Source organism: Geotrypetes seraphini, chromosome 11 (assembly GCF_902459505.1).
Source record: "Geotrypetes seraphini chromosome 11, aGeoSer1.1, whole genome shotgun sequence".
NCBI lineage: Eukaryota > Metazoa > Chordata > Amphibia > Gymnophiona > Dermophiidae > Geotrypetes > Geotrypetes seraphini.
The window spans coordinates 29,947,105-29,970,183 of record NC_047094.1 but is presented as its reverse complement, the minus strand read 5'-3'; the positions used below and the strand labels follow the sequence as shown (position 1 = coordinate 29,970,183).

At 44.6% G+C, this 23,079-nt stretch overlaps 1 protein-coding gene across 3 annotated transcripts in view; it reads left to right on the top strand.

The window, feature by feature from the left end:
* Positions 1 to 23,079, top strand: part of XYLT1 (xylosyltransferase 1) — a 400,948-nt gene that overhangs the window by 264,675 nt on the left and 113,194 nt on the right. For all 3 annotated transcript variants that reach the window (XM_033914711.1, XM_033914709.1, XM_033914710.1), the window contains exons 3-4: positions 972 to 1,144; positions 5,058 to 5,260. In XM_033914711.1, the coding sequence (XP_033770602.1) occupies positions 972 to 1,144; positions 5,058 to 5,260 (376 nt within the window). The remainder of the gene's footprint in view (positions 1 to 971; positions 1,145 to 5,057; positions 5,261 to 23,079) is intronic.

Below are 23,079 nucleotides of genomic sequence, written 5' to 3'. Positions count from 1 at the left end.
TATACATGTGGTTTTATTTTCATTAGTTAAGGGGAGGAGGGAGGTGAAAATGTTTGTTGTTGAAATATTTAAAGTGCTTTTGTTTGATTCGTTTATGTTTAAATTCACTGTATTGCACTGTTAATAATTGAAAACTAATAAAGATTTACAAAAAAAAAAAAAAAAAAGCAGCATCACTCACAGGAGAGATTTCTTTCGCCTATGCGCCACAATTTTGTTATAGATTTTTTGCTTACTGATTTGATCCATACGGTTCTTGCACATTCCTGTATATTCTGGACCCCTGAGGAAGAAGTGTTTTTCGAAACATGGACCGTGTCGGGTCCAATACGCCTTACATCAAGAACCAGTCTTTGAATTCATTTCAATTATTTTTATTTTATACTCTCATTGTTTTCAATGTTGATTTTAAAATTTATTGATATATTTTTATGAATAAAATCTCCTGCACCTTGTACATTCCCTGTAGTTTTGTTTTCATATTTAATATGTGAAATACTTACTTGGGTGATATTGATTTCGGGCACTCAGTGGTTTAACCCCACGACAGCCGATATTGCTTTGAAAATACAAAGGAGTAAATTCATTGAGAAGAAAACACCAGAAAACCAGAAATGAGAAAATATACCAAAACTATACCAAAACACCCAAAACTAACTATGGTAATATGCTTTCAAAAATGTGAATAGCTCAGAAATTGCAGCAAAATGGCCTTGCACTTTTGAAAATATGAAAGCATATATTTGATTAAGAGAAAAAAAATATGTGGGATATTGTTATCTTCTGACAAAATTGCATACTAGCATAAAATTTTAACCTTGAGAGCACTCAGACTGTAGCATCTCCACTAAACACAATTATTTGTGCTTATAACATTTCTGTTTGGAAATATTTGATAGAATGCCTACTCATATATCAGCATTAATCAGCATTAATCAGCATTTTTTGCTGGTTTTTTTTTTCCTCCACAGGAAAAGCTAACAACAATGTCCAGTGGGATGAAGACTCTGTGGAATATGTGCCCACCAAGCCAGTCAGGATAGCGTTTGTCTTGGTCATTCACGGCAGAGCCTCTCGTCAGCTCCAGCGCATGATTAAAGCCATTTACCACAAAGACCATTTTTATTACCTTCATTGCGACAAGGTAATTTATTACTCTTTGAGGGTTTTGCATATCTCCATGGCTGTTGATCTGTTCTTCTTTCGTCCTCTTCCTATCCACATCCATCAGCTGGTTTTCTCTGTTTTAATACTGCCGCTTTGCTCGTCTGATCTGATGTCTTCATTCATTGTCTTTTTGAATGCATCCTGTTCTGTGTTCTTTGCATCTGTTTACGTTGGTACTGACCTATCGTATCTATCCTTAACGGTACACAGGGTGTTTGGTAGCGATAAATGCATGATCTATTTGTGCATTGACGTTTCCAGAAAGAGTTATAATAAATAAAGATCTTAACATCTTTCAGTTGTTCTCCTGGGAACTTGGGTGCATGCCTTTTGGGATTTTGCATGCCGTTTCACATTTACTGCATGTCAGGGGAAATTTTATTTATGCCCGTGAAGGGTAATTCTGTAAAGAAAAACAAAAACTGTGGATACAGATGTTCTGGAGATAATTTATGAAACACTGACATGTAAAACTATGAAAATTCAATTAAAAAAGGTACAATGATAAAAAATACTGTGGTAAAAATCCAACCGGACCCTACTCGGTCCGTGTTTCGGCGAACAACGCCTTCCTCAGAGGTCCAATGGTTTGCAAACTCACATATAAAGAATTGGACTGAAAACAGTCTATTGTCTTTAAACATGTGAGCAAAGAACACCGCAGACAAGCTGAAGTAGCAAAAAAATGCTAAGAAGACAATAGACTGTTTTCAGTGCAATTCTTTATATGTGAGGTTGCAAACCATTGGACCCCTGAGGAAGGCGAGTTCGCCGAAACACAGACCATGTAGGGTCCGGTTGGATTTTTATCACAGTATTTTTTATCATTGTACCTTTTTTAATTGAATTTTCATGGTTTTATATGTCAGTGTTTTATAAATTATCTCCAGAACATCTGTATCCACAGTTTTTGTTTTTGTTTTCATCGGTGGATTGTTTTCACTGTGGATCATTGGGTCTCCCCATTTTTCTATGTAATTCTGTAAAGAGGCATCTGTTTTTAGGTGCCAAGAAAGTGACTATTTGGAGTAAATTCTATGAAAGAAAGTAGGTGCTTCTCTATTTTAGGCACGTCCGCTTATACCAGTCAGAGGGCAGATGTAATTGCTCACGTTTAGAGTTGTAAAAACACTCATAAATGATAGTATTTTATAATTTGGACATGTAGCTATGTGGCCCGCCCACATTCCACCCAGACTCCGCCCATGTGCATGCCTACCTTTAAACTACACACTGTCGCATTTAGGCTCCATTTTATAGAACAGTGCATAGCTGGAATATTGGCATTTGCACATGTGTGCACACATGTGCCCTGTGTGCACACATGTGCCCATACGTGCCAGTATTCTGGTCATTTACATGCGTTCTTGGTGCCTAAATGGCGCGCTTCTTATAGAACTATTCCCTCAATGCTCAGCTTTCTAAATCTGAGCTCGAGGCAAGCTGCAATCACATGTAGTAGATAATTCTCTGTATCAAAAGACTTACAGCGTAAGTTGGTGGCTTAAACAGTGGAGAGTTGAGTGATTTCCTCAAGACCATGAGGAGCATCTATGGGAAAAGTGAAATTTGAATCTTGATCTTCCTGCTTCTCGCTCAGATCAAGTTTCTTTGGCCACTGAGCGGCATGAGTAGGAGCGTGATTGCTGCTCGGAGCTGAGCGGCTTCCTTACTGGATCCCACACCAAATCGCGCTCCTGCTCGTGCCGCTCAGCTGAAGAAACTCGATCTGCGCAGCCGGTTAGCAGCAGGGCAAGAGTTTGGAAAGCTTGCTCCTGCCTGCTACACCTCCACCAGGGATTGGCAGAGGTATGAGGATATGGCAGGGAGGGGGGACAGAGGGCAGAGCCTTGGAGGGAGATGGCAGAGTCTGACAGGGGAAGGAGGGAAGGGTGCTAGGGGCATAGCCTGACAGGAGAGGGAGGGAAGGAAGGAAGGGTGCTGGGTGCAGAGCCTGACAGGGGAGGGAGGGAAGGGTGCTGAGTACAGAGCCTGACAGGGGAGGGAGGGAAGGAAGGGTGCTGGGTGCAGTGCCTGACGGGAGGGAGGGAAGGGGGCTGGGTGCAGAGTCTGACAGGGCAGGGCACTTAAATATTAAGCCACCCGACTTATATTTGAGTCAACCATTTTTCCTCCTTTGGGGGAGGAAAGGAGGTCTCGACTTATATTCGGATTGATTTATATTCGAGTATATATGGTATTTGCTGGGTTTTGTGTTGCTTCACAGAATCTGGCAACGGAGCAATTTTGTGTTGCTGGTACCGAGGTGACGCTGGGAGGGGACTTGGTTTGTTTGTGGTTTTAGATTATAAAATGGGTTTTGGTCGGTCTGACTAGGGATGGGTTCTACTTGTACAGAGGTTGCAATCATTGGTCTGCTCTGTATTGCTTGTACAATCTTTCTTACATTGTATTGTGTTTCTATATTACCCTGTTCCTGTGTTATGACCGTGCGGAAGTTCTAATGAAGATATTATTTTTTTTTAAATGGAATTTGAATATATATTTGTTTTGTTGTATGACGAGTGAGAATTTCGGGACTAATGTGCACTGAGCTAACTTAGTTGTGATAAGAGCAAACATTGCATGTTTTTCTAATTAATGCACATTATTCTCCTAATTCACTTAAATAACTTTTCCCTCCTATAGGATAAGGCAAAAAAAAAAAAAGTGTTAATTGTATTATTTAAATGATGTTATTTCATTGTGTGTTAGCGGAATCATTTTTAACATGCATATAGCTTTTAATACGGCAAATTCATACTAAAATTACAGTTAAACAATGAAATATGTAGGCGTGCATTATTCAGCTCTAAGGACTCCTTTTACGAAGCCGCGTTAGCGGTTTAACGCGCGTAATAGCCTGCGCTAATTTGCCAGCTGTGCTAGCCGCTACCGCCTCCTCTTGAGCAGGCGGTAGTTTTTCGGCTAGTGCGGGGGTTATCGCGTGCTAAAAAGGGGCGTGTGATAAAGCCGCTAACGTGGCTTCATAAAAGGAGCCCTTAATGTTAGTGTTTGGTGTGTCATATATAAGAACATTGTTTTATCACACGCCCCTTTTTAGCACGCGCTAACCCCCGCGCTAGCCGAAAAACTACCGCCTGTTCAAGAGGAGGCGGTAGCGGCTAGCACAGCTGGCAAATTAGCGCATGCTATTACGCGCATTAAACCGCTAACGCGGCTTCGTAAAAGGAGTCCTTAGAGCTGAATAATGCACGCCTACATATTTCATTGTTTAACTGTAATTTTAGTATGAATTTTATTAAAAGCTATATGCATGTTAAAAATGATTCCGCTAACACACAATGAAATAACATCATTTAAATAATACAATTAACACTTTTTTTTTTTTTTGCCTTATCCTATAGGAGGGAAAAGTTACTTAAGTGAATTAAGAGAATAATGTGCATTAATTAGAAAAACATGCAATGTTTGCTCTTATCACAATTAAGTTAGCTCAGTGCACATTAGTCCCGAAATTCTCACTCGTCATACAACAAAACAAATATATATTCAAATTCCATTTTCTAAAAAATAATATCTTCATTAGAACTTCCGCACGGTCATAACACAGGAACAGGGTAATATAGAAACACAATACAATGTAAGAAAGATTGTACAAGCAATACAGAGCAGACCAATGATTGCAACCTCTGCACAAGTAGAACCCATGTGTGTGTGTGTCACAATAGAAGAAAGTTGAGAACCTGCTGGTAGGGCCTTTCCTCCCTCCCTGGGCCGACCTACATTGGGGGGGCTAACTATAGACAAGAGTTGCTTGTCTATAGTTAGATCGTCGTTGCTCATCAAAGTCCAGCTTTTTGCTTTACAAAAAAGAAACGATTCCTCTTGTAGACTGTGAAATGTTTTACTTTTCTTTCTCATGAAAGCGATCCAATTATCTGCACAGACAAGTGCTCCAGATAGCCAGTCGGTATCCGAATGTGCGGGTCACCCCTTGGAGGATGTCGACCATCTGGGGAGGAGCCAGCCTTCTTTCCATGTATCTGCAGAATATGAAGGACTTGCTGGAGATGAAAGACTGGCCCTGGGACTTCTTCATTAACCTCAGCGCCGCTGACTATCCAGTCAGGTACAGTAAGTTTCCACATATTTCATGTCTTTTAATGTGCAGACTTGGCTTTCTCAAAAGCTAAAGTTCAAACACTTTAATAGCATTTATCCCTACAAAGTTACCTGATGAGGAAGAGCGGGATTGATTCAGCAAGGCTATTTCCCCTGGAGACGAAATGAAAGGAAAGTTTTAGTAAATCGGGCCTAGAGTAGCCGTATGTCATAAGAGAGAAATAAAAATGGAAATGGAACACTGTCAAAAGGAGTCTGCGCCAAATTTGTAATCATGAACGAGCTACTGAAATTACTGGAACATTAAAACTTGGGACATTTCTAGTTCTTAACAATATGGCAGCCCCTAGTAGGAGTGTATTCTATAGAGCTAGAGAAGTGTTAAACCTCTAAGACAGTTTATCGCAAACTGTGTGTCACAGTGAGATTCCGGGTGTGCTGCGAGAGGCACGTTTTGTAGGCAGTAGTGCTGCCCGATTCACTTCGGTGAATCAATGTGTTTCCAATTCAGTGAATCCCGAGTCTCCGGGTCTCCTAAAGCAGCAGCAGCGGTGAACAGGCTGCTCCTGGCCTACCTGCCGGGCCTTCCCTCTGCCACATCACTGATGATGCGGCAGAGGGAAGCCCTTGCACGCAGGCTGAGAGCAGCCTGTTCACCACAGCTGCTGCTTTAGGAGGCCCAAAGGTTGAGGTCTTACGGGGGTGTTGGGGGGGAGGGATTATCGGGAAGTGCTGTACAGGGGAATGAGAGGGAGAGATGAAAAACTACTGCACAGGGGGATGGGAGAAAAGAATGAAATTCCCTTTTCCCATACAAAATCTCGCTGTGCAGGCCGTGTCAGCATTGAATCTTGTCATGTTGTGGTATAGGCAGCAATTTCCACACACTTCCTGCCACTGACCCAAAAGTCTCTCCACAGCAGAGGGGAGACTTCTGGGTTTGCGGCAGGCAGCGTGTGAGGGTCACTGCCAATACCGCGACCCGAAGAAGCAAACCTTGGAGTACAGGGGAGGAGAGAAAGAAGAGTTGGTGGCACAGGGGAAGGGAAGGGGTGAAATGAACTTCAGGAAGGAAAACTGGTGTCACTGGGGGAGGGAAGAGGTAAAAGGAAGGAAAGTTGGTAGCACAGGGGAGGGTGAGAGGAAGGAAAGATGGTGGCACAGGAGAGGAGACATGCATGGTGAGGGGAGAAGATGAAATTAAAAATAATGGAGGGGAGGAAGGGAGAGATGGTGCATGGAGGGGGATAGAGAGATTTGACATAGGGCACAAGGAAGGGAGAGAGGTATTAGACATGGGGGTAGAAGAGAGGGAGAGAGAGATACACAGGAGATGGAAGGGGAGAAGGAGGGAGATGTTGGATCCAGGAGCAGAATGGAGTGATGGAGCGATCCCTGGAAATGGGAATGAGGGAAGAGAGTGGGAGAAATGCTGGACCATGGGGGAGAGTGCAGCAGGGAAGAGATGGGAAGATGCTGGACTATAAGGGTGGAAAAAGGAAAATGCTGAGAATGGTAGAACCCTAAAGAGGAGGAAGAGAAGGTGACGAGGAAATGGATAGATATAACAGAGGGTAGAAATATGGTAATGGAGGTACATTGAAGATAAAAGAGAATGGAGGGCTGAGGATGGGAAATGGAAGAGAAGATGGAAATTTAATAGGAAGTTGAAAAGTGAAAAAAGAGGAGAAGAGTAAGACAGCTAAAAAGAAATGATCAATATATCTAAGATAGGTGTAGTGAGGGAATAGACAGGAGAGAGTAGAAAAGACAAATAGATAGCAATCACTTGAAGGAGAATTAGCAGACAGGAAAGCAGAAAAAAGAAAACAGAACAATCATGATGGAAAAATAAAATATCCAGACAACAAAGGTAGAAGAAAAACGGTTCATAAACAATTGCACGCAAGACAAAAACACATGGATTATAATTAGCAAAAATATTATTTAAATTTTGACAAATAAACTTGCAGAATTTTGAATTTCTTTGCACAGAATTCTGCCAGGAGTAAACAAAAGAGGTAGAAATCTTGCATATGGTGGAGGGGAGAGAGACATGCATGGATGGATAAGAGAGAGAGAAATGTTGGACATAGGGTGGAGGGCAGGGAGAGATGGTGCTTGGAAAGAGAGAAAGAAATATTGCCATTGGGCAGCAGGTCTGATGTTATGGGGTTGCTCCTTGAAACAGCACCTTAGCGAAACGTGGATCAATGTTGGAGCCCCGTTCAGCTGTGCATAAAAGATACGTTTTTGCTTGAATAGTACTTGAATTGAATTGAATGGAAATGAATGGAAATTAGAAGATTAATACAGTGGTACCTTGGAATCCGAACTTAAATCCGTTCCAGAATCCCGTTCGAGTTCCATAACATTCGAGTTCCAATAATAGAAACTGGATTAATCCGTTCCTTGGTCCCACAAACTCAGATTTTCCAGTAAATTTAACAGTAAACACACTGGCAGAGATAGCAAGATCAGGTCCCCCTGGCAGAAGCAGCAAGATCGGGCCCACATGGCAGAAACTGCAAGATCGGCAACGGCAACTGCAAGCGATGCTCAGCCCAAAGCTTCCCTCACAGGCGGAAACAGAAAGCTGCATCAGAGTGGAAGCTTTGGACTGAGCAACGCTTGCAGTTCCCGTACGTTCGGATTCCAAAGCAGCGTTCGGATTCCGAGGCAAAATTTAATTAAAAAAAAAAAGTTCAGATTCCAGGTTGTTCGAGTTCTGGGGCATTCGGATTCCGAAGTACCACTATAACTGCATAGTGGAGGATGGAGGAAGACCAATGAGGAGGCTAGCTACGTCGAATCCTGAACCTTAAATGAAATAATATGGTTCAGGTGTAGCTGCTGAGGTCTACCCACTTTCCTAAGATACTTAAGACCATCTTGAGTGATAATAAGTTCCTGTTTAAAATACTGTATCAGGGGAAGCTTGAAGAATTGATAATACCCTTTCAAGTTTATTAAAAAGCTTTTTAAACCGCTTACTCAAATTTCTAAGCGGTGTACAGTGTAAAATTACATAAAGATGTATTAAAACATAAAAACATATAAAAACAGAGGAAAACTGGATAAAATCCATGGAACATATTAATACAACTTTGAATAGTTAACAGTAGGTAAGTGGGGAGGAACTACAATCAATAAAAGAAAAGTGTAACATAAAAGGAAAGTACATATTTATTGTGAAGTTATTTCATTTTACATTTTGATTTATAATAAACTTCACAAGAAGACAGATTTGAAGTTGAACCGTATTCTGCTGTGACTATATAAATAATATGCATATATTCCAATCCCCATCCCCAACCCCAAACAAGCATAAATCCAGAAGGAAAAAAAGAGATCTTTAAAGTGATGGAAACTTAGCCAGATCCAGAACCATTTCAAGCTATTCCACGTTTATCTTCCCCCAAATTCTCTAAATATCTAACTCCCTGCTAGGTCTCTGGACATTTGCAGGGAAAAGAAAGTTGCCCCCGCTGCCAAGACTCGCAGTCATAATTGAAGAAACAACTTTTTCCATGCCTGAGTAGCTCTTGAAATATCACATAAATGTTGTCATCTTTTTGTCCACAAAAAAGAGAGCATCTTTCTTTGAAAAATACGCCTTTAAAAAAAAAAATAAAAAAATCACAGTTTTTTTTCAACCTTTGCAGCTGGCCTAACCGCTAATGTTCTTAGCCCTAGACAAGATCTCATCTACTGAAGATTTTAGAAAATTAGTTAAAACCAAACTCGAAACATCTTCAACCATCTGGGGTTCATCAGTTTCCACAGCTGAGAACTTTTTAGAAGAGCCATAAAACAAATTAGAAACAGTGGAAACTCATTAGGAAATATCAGGATGCTCTTGAGGCACTTTCTTCATAAAATAATGGGTAATAACAAATGAGTCTTAGGAAAATTCAACAACCTTACTTTTTTTTTTGGTTGATTTTATATTTTCCAAAGACTCAGGGGTCCTTTTACTAAGGCGCACGCTAACGCGTCCATTATAGTCTGAGGATGTATTAGCGTTTAACGTGCGTTAAGACGGCTAGCGGGTCTTAGTAAAAGGACCCCTCATTTTGTCTATTTAAATGGACACGGTCCCTAACAAATGAAGTCCCTGTAGCCAAGGAAGTAGCCGCCTGGGCTTCCGTCCTCTCCAGCATTCAAGAATCTGGAATCCTACTCCTGAAACTTGGTAATAGATTCCTGTGAAAACTGAGCAATTTAAGAGCTAAGTCTGTATAGGTCAGTACTTTTCACGTATCCTTTAATGTCACCTCAGTTGAGGATACAGCGGCTGTGGCTAATTGTCCAACAAGCAAAACCAGACAAAACAATTGGTTTAAGTAAAGAAAAACCCCTAAATTCATAGGCAGTGGGATTATGTTTGGTTTGGGGGAGGGGAGGGGCAGGAACTCCGCCCTATCCCCAGCGGAATCCTGTAGCACAGCCTGTCACCAGCGCCCGACTCCACCCCTTATGTCCTCCCAACATTGTACTTTAAATCTTTAGAACAGCCGCCGCGCAGCATCAATGAGCAGGCCTGTCCCCCCTGCGTGGCGGCTTCCCTGAAAATTTAAAGTACAATGTCGGGAAACGGGCAGCTGTCCAGATTTCCCTGGACATGCCCTCTTTTTGAGGACTGTGTCGGAAGTCCGGCGGATTTTCAATTTAACAACTTTTGTCCAGGGAAACCCGACATCTAGTAATCATACAAAAACTCAACCTATCCAGAGTCCTCCTCCCCAGGTGCACCTGTCCGGAATCCTCCTCTCTCCTTTCCCCCCCCCCCCCCCCCGGAGCACCTATTCAGAGTCCTGTTACCTCTCCAGCCCCCCCCCCCCTCCGTGCCACGCACCTATCCGGAGTCCTCCTCCATCTCCGGTAACCCCCCCCCCCTCGCCGCGCACCTATTTGGAGTCCTCCTCTCTCCCGCGAGATCCTGTGCTTGCTCACCCGGCACTTTTGTAACTCTTTGGCCGTCGTCAGAGTCAGTGAACTAGACACGCTGCCTATGGCAACCTGGAAGCTTTCTCTCTGCAGAGAAAAAGCTTCTGGGTCACCAAAGACAGCGTTTAGTTCACTGACAAAGGTCAAAGGGTTACAGCAGCGTCGGGTAAGCACACACAGGATCGGGGGGAAGGGGGAAGAAAGATGCCCTAGACCTCCAGGGGAAGAAAGGGAAGGGGCAGATAGAGCTGCCAGACTACGGAAGGAAGGGGAAGGGAGAGAGATGTCAGACCACTGGATGGGGAAGGGGGTGGGGGGAAGATGTCAAGACCAGGGAAAGGAAGGAGGAGGAAGGGGTTTTTGGACCTTAGTTATTGTTAACTAAGGAGGATCATTATCTCACATTTTATTTCAGCTTATTTATTTATTTTAGGATTTATAAACCACTTATAGCATATGTGGTTTACATTCAAGTACTCAAGCATTTTCCCTGTTGGGTTGGTGGGCTCACAATCTATCTAATAATAATAATAATAATAATAAATTTATTCTTTTATACCACCATTACCCAAGCGTTCTAGGCGGTTTACATCATAAGAAACTGAACAGTCAGTGAACCATATACATATAATGAGGTAAAAACAGAGTAAAAGATTTAAAAATTATAATCTCAAAACAATCTAGTTAAGTGATAAATTTATCAAACAAAGCAGATTTTACTATTTTACGAAAAGAGCAATAAGACATGGCTTGATGGATGCATTCACCGAGCCAATGTACCTGAATGCCGGTCCCCTTTCCTGATGTTATATCCTCCCCTCTTCTCTTTTTCAATTTGTTTTTAATGATGTAATTATTATCTTTCCCCTCCCCCTTCACCCTCAAGCTCATGTACGTATCTGTAATTTAATAATAATAATAATTTATTTTTTGTATACCGCTATACCAAAAGTTCAAAACGGTTCACAACAGAAAAAATGTATACAATCAATAAAACAATCAACAAGAGAATATATCTGTTAAAAAACAAGGAGAAGTTAAAAACAGTAACACGCCTAAGATGTAAACATGTCAAACAGGCGTGTCTTTGAAGATTTTCTAAAATCAAAATAAGAAGTGGCCTCAAGTATAAGTTTTCCAAACCCTGCATTCAGTTTGGCGACCTGAAATGAGAAAATTCTGTCGAAAAACCTCTTGTATTGACATGATTTTGGAGAAGGGTAATTGAAAAGATTTATTCTACGATGACTCTTATTGGAACAATTCAAAGGAAACTGAGAGGCAAGGTAATCTGGTATTATCCCGAAAACTGCTTTGTAACTAATGCAGGAAAACTTGAACAGAGCTCTGAACTCCACTGGCAGCCAGTGAAGTTTTTGATAGAAAGGGGTAATGTGCTCCCATTTTTTTAATCCAAAGATGAGACGAACCGCAGTGTTCTGAATCAGTCTTAATTTTTTGAGTATTTTTTTGTAAGCCCCTAAGTATATAATATTACAATAATCCAAAATACTCAAAATGGATGTCTGCACTAGCAAACGAAAAGACGGTTCATCTTAATGTTCACTTTTCCCCTCCCCCTATATTAATTTATTTTAACCTTTCATTGTTAGCATTGTAAACCGGCCAGGCGCAAGTCGATGGTCGGTATATTAAACTTAATTAAACTTGAAATTTGACATCATGTTTGGGAGGATCGAAGGATCCAGGCGAAGAGGGCGAACTACAATCAGAGGGCTGGACACGATGGGGATGATGATAGGAGATCTTTCCGGACTAGCACAGAACCAATTTCTTTTTAGATCCGTAATTCATCAAGTCGCAAAGACTCGAGCATGAGTCGACGACACCTAGCAACAAGAACCCTAACTTAGCACACAGCCACTGCAGCAGTTTTCCCAGAAAAGGGCCAGAGGCTGCAGCTCCCTCTGGAGCCCCCCAATAATCAGCAGGTGTCAGACTGCACAGTGACTGGCAGTCAACTGGATATTCAGTTCCAGGCCATATCCGGCGACTGGCATTCAATATCCGGCTTCACTTTTGACTCTGTCAACTGGTTAAGCCAATATTTTGCCCTAAGCAGGTAAGTGTGTAGCCAGTGTCTTGCAAACGTTGCGAAGCCACGGCACCCTAAACAAGGCGGCCAGGGCTCGAGGGCATCCAGAAGTGTGTGGACGTCGACGCGATGATGTCGTGCACTTGTTCAAAGGCCCTGAGCTGCCAGTGGAGGGTGCTGGAAGGGAAGAGATGCGGACGAGAGGCACATCCTGCAGACAGTCAGCCGGCCCTGGCCTTTCTTCCTCCCCGGCATCTTGCGGCACACAGTTTGCGATACACTGTGTTTAGCGGTTAAAAATAACCCTGCTATTTATGCAACCTGTTTTAACCGCTAAACATAGTCGGTTTGGAGCTGAATATCTGTGTCTAACCGGCTAAGTCATGTGATATAGCCAGTTAACTGCTAGCCGCTAACTGAGGATATTTAATGGGAGATATCCGCCTCGTTAAATAGCTTTGAAGATCGGCCAGTAGGTGTCACGTTTGAGCTATGGCCATGAGTCCTTTCCCCGAGATAATCAACGCTGCCTCCACAGCTCTCCAAACCCTGGGCAATCCAGACAATGAGAACATGGACCTAAACCCTGCGCATGGCAGTTCATTGAGGTCCAAAACCAGTTCCCTGCAGCGACCTTCTTATTACTCCACTACTCGCAAAAAAAGAAAAAAAAAAATGTGCAGACAACACTCTGGTGATGTTCTTCTATATTTTGGGAATCGCAACCTCTAATGAAAGAGAGGCATTGTATTGGTAAATATGGATGGAGAACTGAGATTATTGTAGAGTTACTGCAGGACATCTGTTGGATTGCAATGCCCTGGTCTTTGATTTCTTTGTTTGGTTTTCAGTTGCTGGCTTTCATTTCTTGTGGTAGACATTGTTTGTGGGTTATTCCCTTGGAATAGTTTTATCAGGCAAGCCAGATGTCGGTCTGTCACTGTGTGCTTCATGAGGCAGCTGTTTATTTCATGTTAAATAGAAAGAGAAAATGGCAAGTTTTAATCTGCTTTCTGTTAAAACTTCAGATATCTACCTTTTGTACCTGAATGTAGTTCGCCTGGAGCAACTATTGAGTTAAATCCAAAAATCCTTTCCCTTCCCTCTCTGCTTGTAGACCTCTGAATTAGCCACGTTATCACCCAGCAGCATCTGTCCATTAAAGAAAATAAATGTGGCAGGAGAGTGTAGCATAGTGGTTAGAGCTAAAGCCTCAGCACCCTAAGGTTGTGGGTACAAACCCTGCACTGCTCCTTGTGACCCTGGGCAAGTCACTTAATCCTCTACTACCCCAGGTACATTAGATAGAGTGTGAGCCCACCGGGACAGGCGGGGGAAATACTTGAGTACTTGAATGTAAAAACTGCTTAGGCTATAAGCAGTATATAAATACTTTATAAAAATAAAATAAATAGTTAGCTTAGCAGGGTTTAAAAAAAAATGTTTGGATAATTTCCTAAAACAAAAGTCCATAAGCCATTATTAAGATGGATTTTGGGAAATCCACTGCTTATGACTAGGATAAGCAGTATAAATATGTTTTATTCTTTGGGATCATGAAAGGTACTTGTGACCTGGGCTGGCCATTGTTGGAAACAGGATACTGGGCTTGATGGACCTGCAGCCTGTCCCAGTATGACATTTCTTATATTCTTATGTGCTAATGACATACAAGATGTGTTCTATTAGTAGTAGAGGGTGGAGGGGACTGACGCTGTCAAAACAATTTAAAGAAGCCTGGGACAGTGGCAGAAACAGGGAGAGAGATGGCATAAAACAGGGGCTTTCCAAGTCAGTCCTGGAGTACCCCCTTGCCATTTAGGCTTTCAGGATCTCCACAATGAGTTTGCATGCAGTAGAAGCAGTGTATGCAAATTAACCTAGTGCAAATTCATTATTCATTGTAGATATGATCAGTGATTTAGTAAGGTGAGGCAGACCGCCCCAGGCGCCATCTTGGTAGGGGTGCTGGCACCTCGCCCCTCCTCGCCACGTACGCACCTTTAATTCTCGCCACCCTAACTCTTGATCTTTGCCAGTGCGAGCAGCAGCTCCAACCTGCTGCTTGTGCCGGCCTCAGCGCTCCCCTCCAACGTTACTTCTGGGTCCCGCAACAAGAAATTGATGTCGGAGAGAGAGCCGGCGCTGGTCCGGGCAGCAAGTTAGAGATACTGCTCGCGCCGGGGAAGCTAAACAGGTACGGGGGAAGGGAAAGGGAGAGTGCACAGCAGGAGGGGGCGGGGAAGGAGCGGGGGAGACGTAGAAGAGAGCGAGGGGGGGCGCCACTGCCCCAGGCACCTCCCACCTTCGCTACACCACTGGATATGATGAAAATCTAGACCTGGCATGGAGAAGCTGACCTTCATTCTGCTGCCCCTCAATATCTCTCCTGCTTCTCTTTCTTTATACACTTCCCAGAGAACTCTGTTCCTCAGTTTAGTCACTCTTCGCGTTACCCCTTCTCCTCCACTGCCAATTCCAGACTTCATTCCTTTCATCTTACTGCCCCCCATGCCTGGAATAAATTACCCAAGTTTGTCCGCCAAGCCCCTTCCCTTGTTTAAAAACAGACTGAAAACCCACCTTTTTTATATAACCTTCAATCCTTAACCCTACTCCTCTACCTTCCAACCCAGCCAGCTGATTAACCATTCCCCTTAACTGTATCCATGACATCCTGTTTGTCTGTCTTGGATGTTTAGATTGTAAGCTCTTTCAAGCAGGGACTGTCTTCTTCATGACTCTGTACAGCATTGCGTGCGTCTGGTAGCTATGGAAATAATTAATAGTATTAGTAGTATGAAGAGTTCCAGCCTTTGGGAAGCAGAGCTGAGATTGTGATGTCATAATGCCTCATTCCACCAATAAGAGCTAACATCATCAGTGATGTCACAATGGCTTGATTGTCCTGTATTCCCCTCTGCCCTCCAATCCAGCCAGCAGTTTAACCATTCCCCTTAACTGTATCCATGACATCCTGTTTGTCTGTCTTGGCTGTTTAGATTGTAAGCTCTTTCGAGCAGGGACTGTTTTCTTCTGCTTTGTGACTCTGTGCATCGCTGGGTGTGTCTGGTAGCGCTATAGAAATAATTAATAGTAATAGTAGTAGAAGCTGATATCAACTTAAAAATGGGAAAATGGTCATTTACCCAAATGGTGGAGAACCAGAGAGGAAGAAAACTGGGCAGATTAAATGGACAAGTTTTATTGTCCTCTACTTTATTGCTATGTAGATAAAAAAAGAAGAAAAGTTACTCTTTATAAACTCACATAATTGCCGGTTTCCACACACTGGGAGAGGAGCCACAATTATGGCTTCTATAGTTCTGTTTAGATCTGATAATAAAATAAACATTCCTGAAACACTCTTTTTTTCATAACCGAAAATCTTTTTTCTCTACGGTGAGAGCCTAATGATTTTATTGAGGTCTCTTGATTGTGTGGTCAATTTTCAGTGCATTCCTGTGGGCTTGTTTAGGTCAGCAGAAGAAAAGTATAGGCACAGATTACATTTTCAGATTGTCCATGCTTGTATCCCTGGCCACTAAAGATACAGCATACGCCATGCCCCTTAACCATTCAGGGCTAGATTTAGTAAATGGTTTAGATTTAGATATATTTTATTTAGTTAGTTAAAAAAGTTTCCATTCCATTTATAAACTAAGCAGATTACAGTATTTGCGTATGTAACTTGAAATAACACTAGGGACACATTTTAGGAACAACCCTGACCCGTCCATGTACCTCCCATGGACACGCCTCCTTTTGGGTTACATGCTATGGGATTTGGGCTCACTTTATTATGGAATAGAATGTAGCACATTCAAATTGGTGTCAATTTACCACTCGGAGTATTGTGCTCGGTTTTGGAGGTCGTATCTGGTCAAGGATATAACAAGACCTGAAGCGGTCCAGAGGAAAGCGACAAAACTGGCAGGAGGTTTGTGCCAAAAGAAATACGAGAAGAGGCTAGAAGACCTCAACGTGTATTGTATACTCTGGAGAAGAGGAAGGACATTTTTGTGGTCAAATATGACAAATGAAGTTATATGTTCTGGCGGTCTAGACATTTTGGCAGCCAAGATGTCCAAGTACATGATTCACCGTCCCGTCCCGTCCCCCCCCCCAAAAAAAAAATTTTATTTGGACATCCTGTTTAAAAATGGACATTTCTGCACTTCCGACTTTGGACATTTAGCGGGCAACGTCCTTTCCAAAAATGGCCCTCACTATCGCCGTAAGGTAGTCAAGATGACTCAGAACTGTCATCTGGGCCACTGTGTGAAGATCTTGAGGTCGCAAATGTTATGCTCTATGAAGAGTGGTATATTAATTTGAATAAACCATAAACCAACTCAATTGCCAAATCAATCGTGTGTATAGATCCAGAGCTGCTGATGTCTTTACTTTTGGTGTTTAAGAAGCACAGAACAGGAGGGTGCAGCTTTCAACAACCAGATTTTGAAAAGACTTTAGTCAGGCATGGGGGCATGTGGGAAAAAAATCTTATAAGCAGACACTGCTATGAAAAACTCTTTCAGAGGAAGCAGTGACTGCTCCAAATGATATATTCCTTACATCCAGGCTTGAGGCCAACCTTTATTTACAAGATAAGATGGAAGGAAACTGGAGTTTTATTTATTTTTTTGTGGTGCTGGAGAAAATTTCTTTTATATATATATATATCTTTATTCATTTTAAAGCCAAAAATAAGTGCAACATATTTTGCAAACATTTTCCACTTTAACAACACTTAACTTCTTTCAAATTATATTTATGACAAAATACATATATCATCCCCCTCTTTATACATATCCAACAATTGCATTCTAATTAAAAGTATTTCCCCACCCACCCTGGACGTGTATGATCAAAGGGCAAAATCAACAATCACTCCTTACAGAATTCTGTCAATGGCTCCCAAACATCCATAAATTTCTTATAATGTCCCTGTTGTATGGCCATCATATGCTCCATTTTTAAAAATATAGCATAGAGATTCCCACCAGAAAGTATAATTTAACCGATCCCAGTTTTTCCAGTTCCTCAAAATAAGTTGTATGGCAACCCATGTCATAATACAGAGAAGTTTATTATTATGGGAAGATATTTGGTTTTTGGCTAAACTAATCTAAACTAAACCTTAAGTTTGTATACCGCATCATCTCCATAAAGATAGAGCTCGGCACGGTTTACAGGTAAATTCAATGAGGGAAGGACATAATAAGAAATTAGAGATTATGAAGGGGATAACTAGCTTTACATTTTAAATAGATAACTTTACGTTTTAGAGAAAAGCCAAGTTTTCAGATGTTTTTGGAATAATTGGAATGAGCCAAGGCTCAGCAGCGGGGCAGGGAGGTTGTTCCAAAGCTCAGTATCGTACGTCAGTGCCACTGGATTTTCCAATAATTTATTCACTTGATCCCAAATGGATCTCCAAAATTTAAGTATCAGTGGACAATAGAACAGTAAATGATCCAATGTCCCTACCTCGAGATGACATTGCCAGCATCTATTAGACTTAGAACTATCCAATTTTTGTAAACAAAGGCTAAAAAGGTTAGAGCTCTTCAGCTTGGAAAAGAGATGACAACTGGTGAAAGTGCAGGGGGAAGAAAAAAATGAATAGAGGGGGTAAAAACAGGAAATAAGACTTTTTTCAGGTATATTGGAGAAAGGAGGAAGACTGGAAATGGGATTGTTAGACTAAAAAATGCTGAAAAATGCTATGTGGAAAGCGATGAGGAAAACTATTCGCCGATGACGCCAAACTATTCGCCGATGACAACAACTAAGAACATAAGAACATAAGCAGTGCCTCCGCCGGGTCAGACCACAGGTCCATCCCGCCCAGCAGTCCGCTCCCGCGGCGGCCCAAACAGGTCACGACCTGTCAGAATCATCAGAAGGGGCTCCCTTGCCACCTTGGCTTCCCATTTAAGTCCTGCCTTCCTATCGAAGCCCTAGCCCTCCGGTCTTTCACATGCACGACCTGGTTGGTTTTTACTCATTACCTGGTTAACTTTCTATACTTGTGTTACATCCCAGATCCTCCTTCAGTATCCCATGATCCCTTTATCCCTCAGGAATCCGTCCAATCCCTGTTTGAATCCCTGGACCGTACTCTGCCTGATCACTTCCTCCGGTAATGCATTCCAAGTGTCCACGACCCTCTGGGTGAAAAAAAACTTCCTTGCGTTTGTTTTGAACCTATCTCCCTTCAGTTTCTCAGAATGCCCCCTCGTATTAGCTGTCCCCTTCAGTCTGAAGAATCTGTCCCTATCCACCCTCTCTATGCCCCTCATGATCTTGAAGGTTTCTATCATATCTCCCCTGAGCCTCCTTTTCTCCAGAGAGAAGAGCCCCAGCCTATCCAGCCTCTCGGCGTATGGGCAGTGTTCCAGCCCTCTTACCATTCTCGTTGCTCTCCTTTGGACTCTTTCAAGTACCGCCATGTCCTTCTTGAGGTGCGGCGACCAATACTGAACGCAGTATTCCAGATGTGGGCGCACCATCGCTCGATACAGTGGCATGATGACTTCCTGTGTTCTGGTTGTTATGCCCTTCTTTATGATGCCCAGCATCCTGTTGGCTTTTTTCGAGGCTGCCGCGCACTGTGCAGATGGCTTCAGTGATGCATCCACCAGCACACCCAAGTCTCTCTCGAGTCTGCTGTCTCCCAACAATACCCCCCCCAATTTATAGCTGAACAGCGGGTTCTTTTTCCCTATATGCATGACCTTGCATTTGTCCACGTTGAAGCGCATTTGCCATTTGTTTGCCCAGTCTTCCAGCTTGTCCAGGTCCCTTTGCAGGTCCTCACACTCCTCCCTGGTCCTAACTCTGCCGCACAGTTTGGTATCGTCTGCGAATTTTATAACCTCACACTTTACCTCCCTTTCCAGGTCATTGATGAATATATTAAAGAGTATCGGCCCCAGCACCGATCCCTGTGGCACACCGCTCGTGACTCCCCGCCAGTCAGAATATTGACCCTTTACTCCGACCCTCTGCAGTCTACTTGACAACCAGTGCTTGATCCATCTGTGCACATCCCCTCCCACCCCGTGGCTCCACAGCTTCTTAAGTAGCCTTTCATGTGGCACCTTGTCGAAAGCCTTTTGAAAATCGAGGTAAATGATGTCTATGGGCTCCCCATTGTCCACCCGACTGCTTATTCCCTCAAAGAAGTACAGAAGGTTCGTTAGGCATGATCTTCCCTTGCAGAATCCGTGCTGGCTTGTTCTCAGTAGGCCATTCCTCTCGATGTGCTCGCAAATGCCGTCCTTGATCATAGCTTCCACCATCTTCCCTATAATTGAAGTCAGGCTCACCGGCCTGTAGTTCCCGGGGTCACCCCTCGATCCCTTCTTGAAGATAGGTGTGACATTTGCCACTTTCCAGTCCTCTGGTACCTCACCAGTTTTCAAGGATAGGTTGCAAACATGTTGGATTGTGCCCGCTATTTCCTGTCTTAGTTCCTTCAGAACCCTTGGGTGGATCCCGTCCGGGCCCGGTGATTTGCCACATTTTAATCTGTCTATCTGTTTGAGGACATCCTCCTTACTTACCTCTATGTGCTCTAATTTTTCAGCCTGTTCCCCACTCATGAGCTCCTCTGAGTCCGGTATATTAGTTGTGTCTTCGCTCGTGAAAACCGACGAGAAGAACGTGTTCAACCTCTCAGCTACCTCTTTATCATCCTTAATCACTCCCTTCCTGTCCCCATCGTCCAACGGCCCCACCTCCTCTCTCGCTGGTCGCTTTCCCTTAACGTAACTGAAGAATGCCTTGAAGTTTTTCGTCTCCCTGGCCAGCCCCTCTTCGTATTTCCCCTTTGCTTTTTTTACCTCTCGGTGGCATTCCTTTTGGCATTTCCTATGCGTCTGGTGATTTTCCTCTGTTGGGTCCTTTTTCCACCTCCGGAAAGATACTTTTTTGTCCTTTATCGCCCTTTTTACTTCTGTTGACATCCAAACCGGGTCCTTTGATCGTTTGTTCTTGCAGCCTTTCCTGAAATTGGGGACGTACATTCTCTGCGCTTTCTGCAGGGTGTCCCTGAATAGGGTCCAGGCGCTTCCCACAGTCTCCATCCTAAAGATGTTTCTGAGCTTCCTCCCCACCATTTCCCTCATAGCAGCATAGTTCCCTTTCTTGAAGTTCAGCGCAGTTGTTGCAGTCCTCCTAACCACTGGGTGTCCCTCTTTCTAGTGTGAATCTAATCATGTTGTGATCACTGTTGCCTAGTGGTCCTCCCACTTCTACCCCTCTCGCTGGCCCCCCTAATCCGTTTAGGATGAGGTCAAGAGTAGCACCCCCTCGCGTCGGTTCTTTGACTAGTTGCTCCATGAAGCAGTCTTTCACCGCTTCTACAAATCCTGTCTCCCTAGTGCAGTTGGAGTGACCCGTACTCCAATCTATCCCCGGGTAGTTGAAGTCCCCCATCACTGTTACACTTCCAGTCCTGCACTCCTGTCTCAATTCCGCTTCCAAGTCATGTCCGACTCCCTCTGGCATGCCAGGTGGTCGATAGTACAGCCCCAGTTTTATGGCCGCACCCTTGTTTCTCGGTAATTTGACCCATAGTGATTCCAGCCCCTCTGTCTTCGTTGCCATATCCATCCCGATCGAGTGGATAGAGTCCTTTATATATAGTGCTATGCCTCCCCCCTTCTTGTGGGTCCTGTCCCTCCTATAGAGCTTGTACCCCGGCAGCGCTACATCCCATTGGTTTTCCTCTGTCCACCAGGTTTCTACAATTCCAATTATATCCAGGTCCTCCTCCCTGGCCACGACTTCTAGTTCACCCATCTTGGCCGTGAGGCTTCTTGCATTTGCGTATAAGCACCGCAGGTCCCGTCGTTTTTCTTCCACCTCTGCATTTATCTGGGCCACTTGCCCTTGGATTTCTGGCAGTTTTCCCGCTCTCTGCGCTTCTGCTTTGCCCTCAGCCTTTACCCTCTTAGCTTTCAGTTTCCCCACATTCAGTTTCCCCACATTCCTGCCACCCCACTTCCCTGCTTTTCCTCTGGGATTTCTAGCCCTTCCGGCCCCCTCCTGGGCTATCACCCCTTGAGCCTCTGTTTGATCCCCCTCGCCTTGTGGTACCTCTATATTACTCTCGTCTTTCGCCCTCATGCCACCCAGTCCCCCTGTGTCCCCATGCCCCTTAGTCTTCTCCCAGCAAGTTCCCTTTACCTGATGTTTCCCTCGCTGTCTGATTTTGAGATCTTCCGGTCCCTCTGCTTCCTCCCTGCAGTCAGCCCGTTCAGCATCTGTTCTGGATACTGTTGTCCGAAGCGTCAACATGAGATCAGCTGTCGGCTTTCCCCCTCTCCTCAGTTTAAAGCTCTCTCGATCTCCTTCCTCACATTGGCTGCCAGTAGTCTGGTTCCCGCTGTGCTCAGGTGCAGGCCGTCCCGCCGGTAGAGCTTGCTCTTTCCCCAGAAGGACGTCCAGTTCCTCACAAAGCGGAAGCCCTCCTCCTGGCACCATCTCCTCAACCATGCATTTACAGCTTGGAGGTCTGCCTGCCTCTTCGCATCTGCTCTCGGTACAGGCAGGATCTCCGAGAATGCTATCCTCCGTGTGCCCCGCTTCAGCTTTCGTCCCAGGACCCTGAACTGGTCAGTCAGTGCGTCCATGCTGAAGTTCCTCCGGCTCACATCGTTTGTTCCGACATGGATTATTACCGCAGTCTCCTCTGCCTCTGCTCCGTCCAGGATCCTCTCGATCCTATCAGTGATGTCTCGTGTCTTGGCCCCTGGGAGACAAGTGACTAGCCGGTCCTCCCTTCCTCCTGCTACGTGACTGTCTACCTCTCTCAAGATCGAGTCTCCCACCACAATAGCATACTTTCCTTTCCTCAGCAACCTCCTCTGCCTCAGGTCGGTGTCCTCGGTGTAGTGTGGTGTCTCTCCCTCGGGGTCCTGGTGAGTCACGGTCTCCTCCTCTTGCGTGGTCCCTCCGCTAGGTCCTTCCCCGGTGTCGCCTTGTGGATCCTGGGTCTCGTCTGCCGACATCCGTCTGCGCTGCTGCTGATCCCGTTCCTCCACCGTCCTATAGGCCTCCTCGATGAATCTCTCGAGGTCCCTCACCTGGTCCACAATGGGGGCTGCTCCGTCTGCGTTCTGGGTAGACCAGCTCGTCTCCTCTGTGGTGCGCAGTTCCTCCAGTCCCTCTAGTTCCTGGACCTTGACCCTCAATCTGCCGACCTCCATCCTCAGGCTTTCCAGTTCCTGACACCGACTGCATATGTACTCCCGCCTTCCCGAAGGGAGGTAGTCGTACATATTGCACTCTGTGCAGTATACCGGAAAGTACCTCTGGGATCCTGGGTCCTCCATCGCTCTCGGAAAGTGCTGGTGTGCTCCTGCAGAGAGAAAAGAGAAAGAAGGTGATTTATTGGTGTTTCTGCCTCCCTCGCAAGGCTCCTTCGCAAAGGCGCTCTCGCTAAGGCGAGCGCCTTTGCCGCTCGCCTTCGCCGCGCGCCGAACGGCCGCGCACCGTTGGCTCGACCCCTTTTAAGGGGGAGCCCGGGCGCTGACGCTGCCTCTGACGCGGTGGGGTGGGCGGAGCTTACTCTCGCCGCTACCCCCGCTGGATCGCCTGCCTGCCCGCCTACGCCCGACTCTGATTGGCCTCTCCGCCGCTCCTCCGAGGCCCTGCCGCTGTCCTCGGTCAGAGAAGCAGCCGCGCTCGGCTCGACCCCTTTTAAGGGGGAGCCCGGGCGCTGACGCTGCCTCTGACGCGGTGGGGTGGGCGGAGCTTACTCTCGCCGCTACCCCCGCTGGATCGCCTGCCTGCCCGCCTCCGCC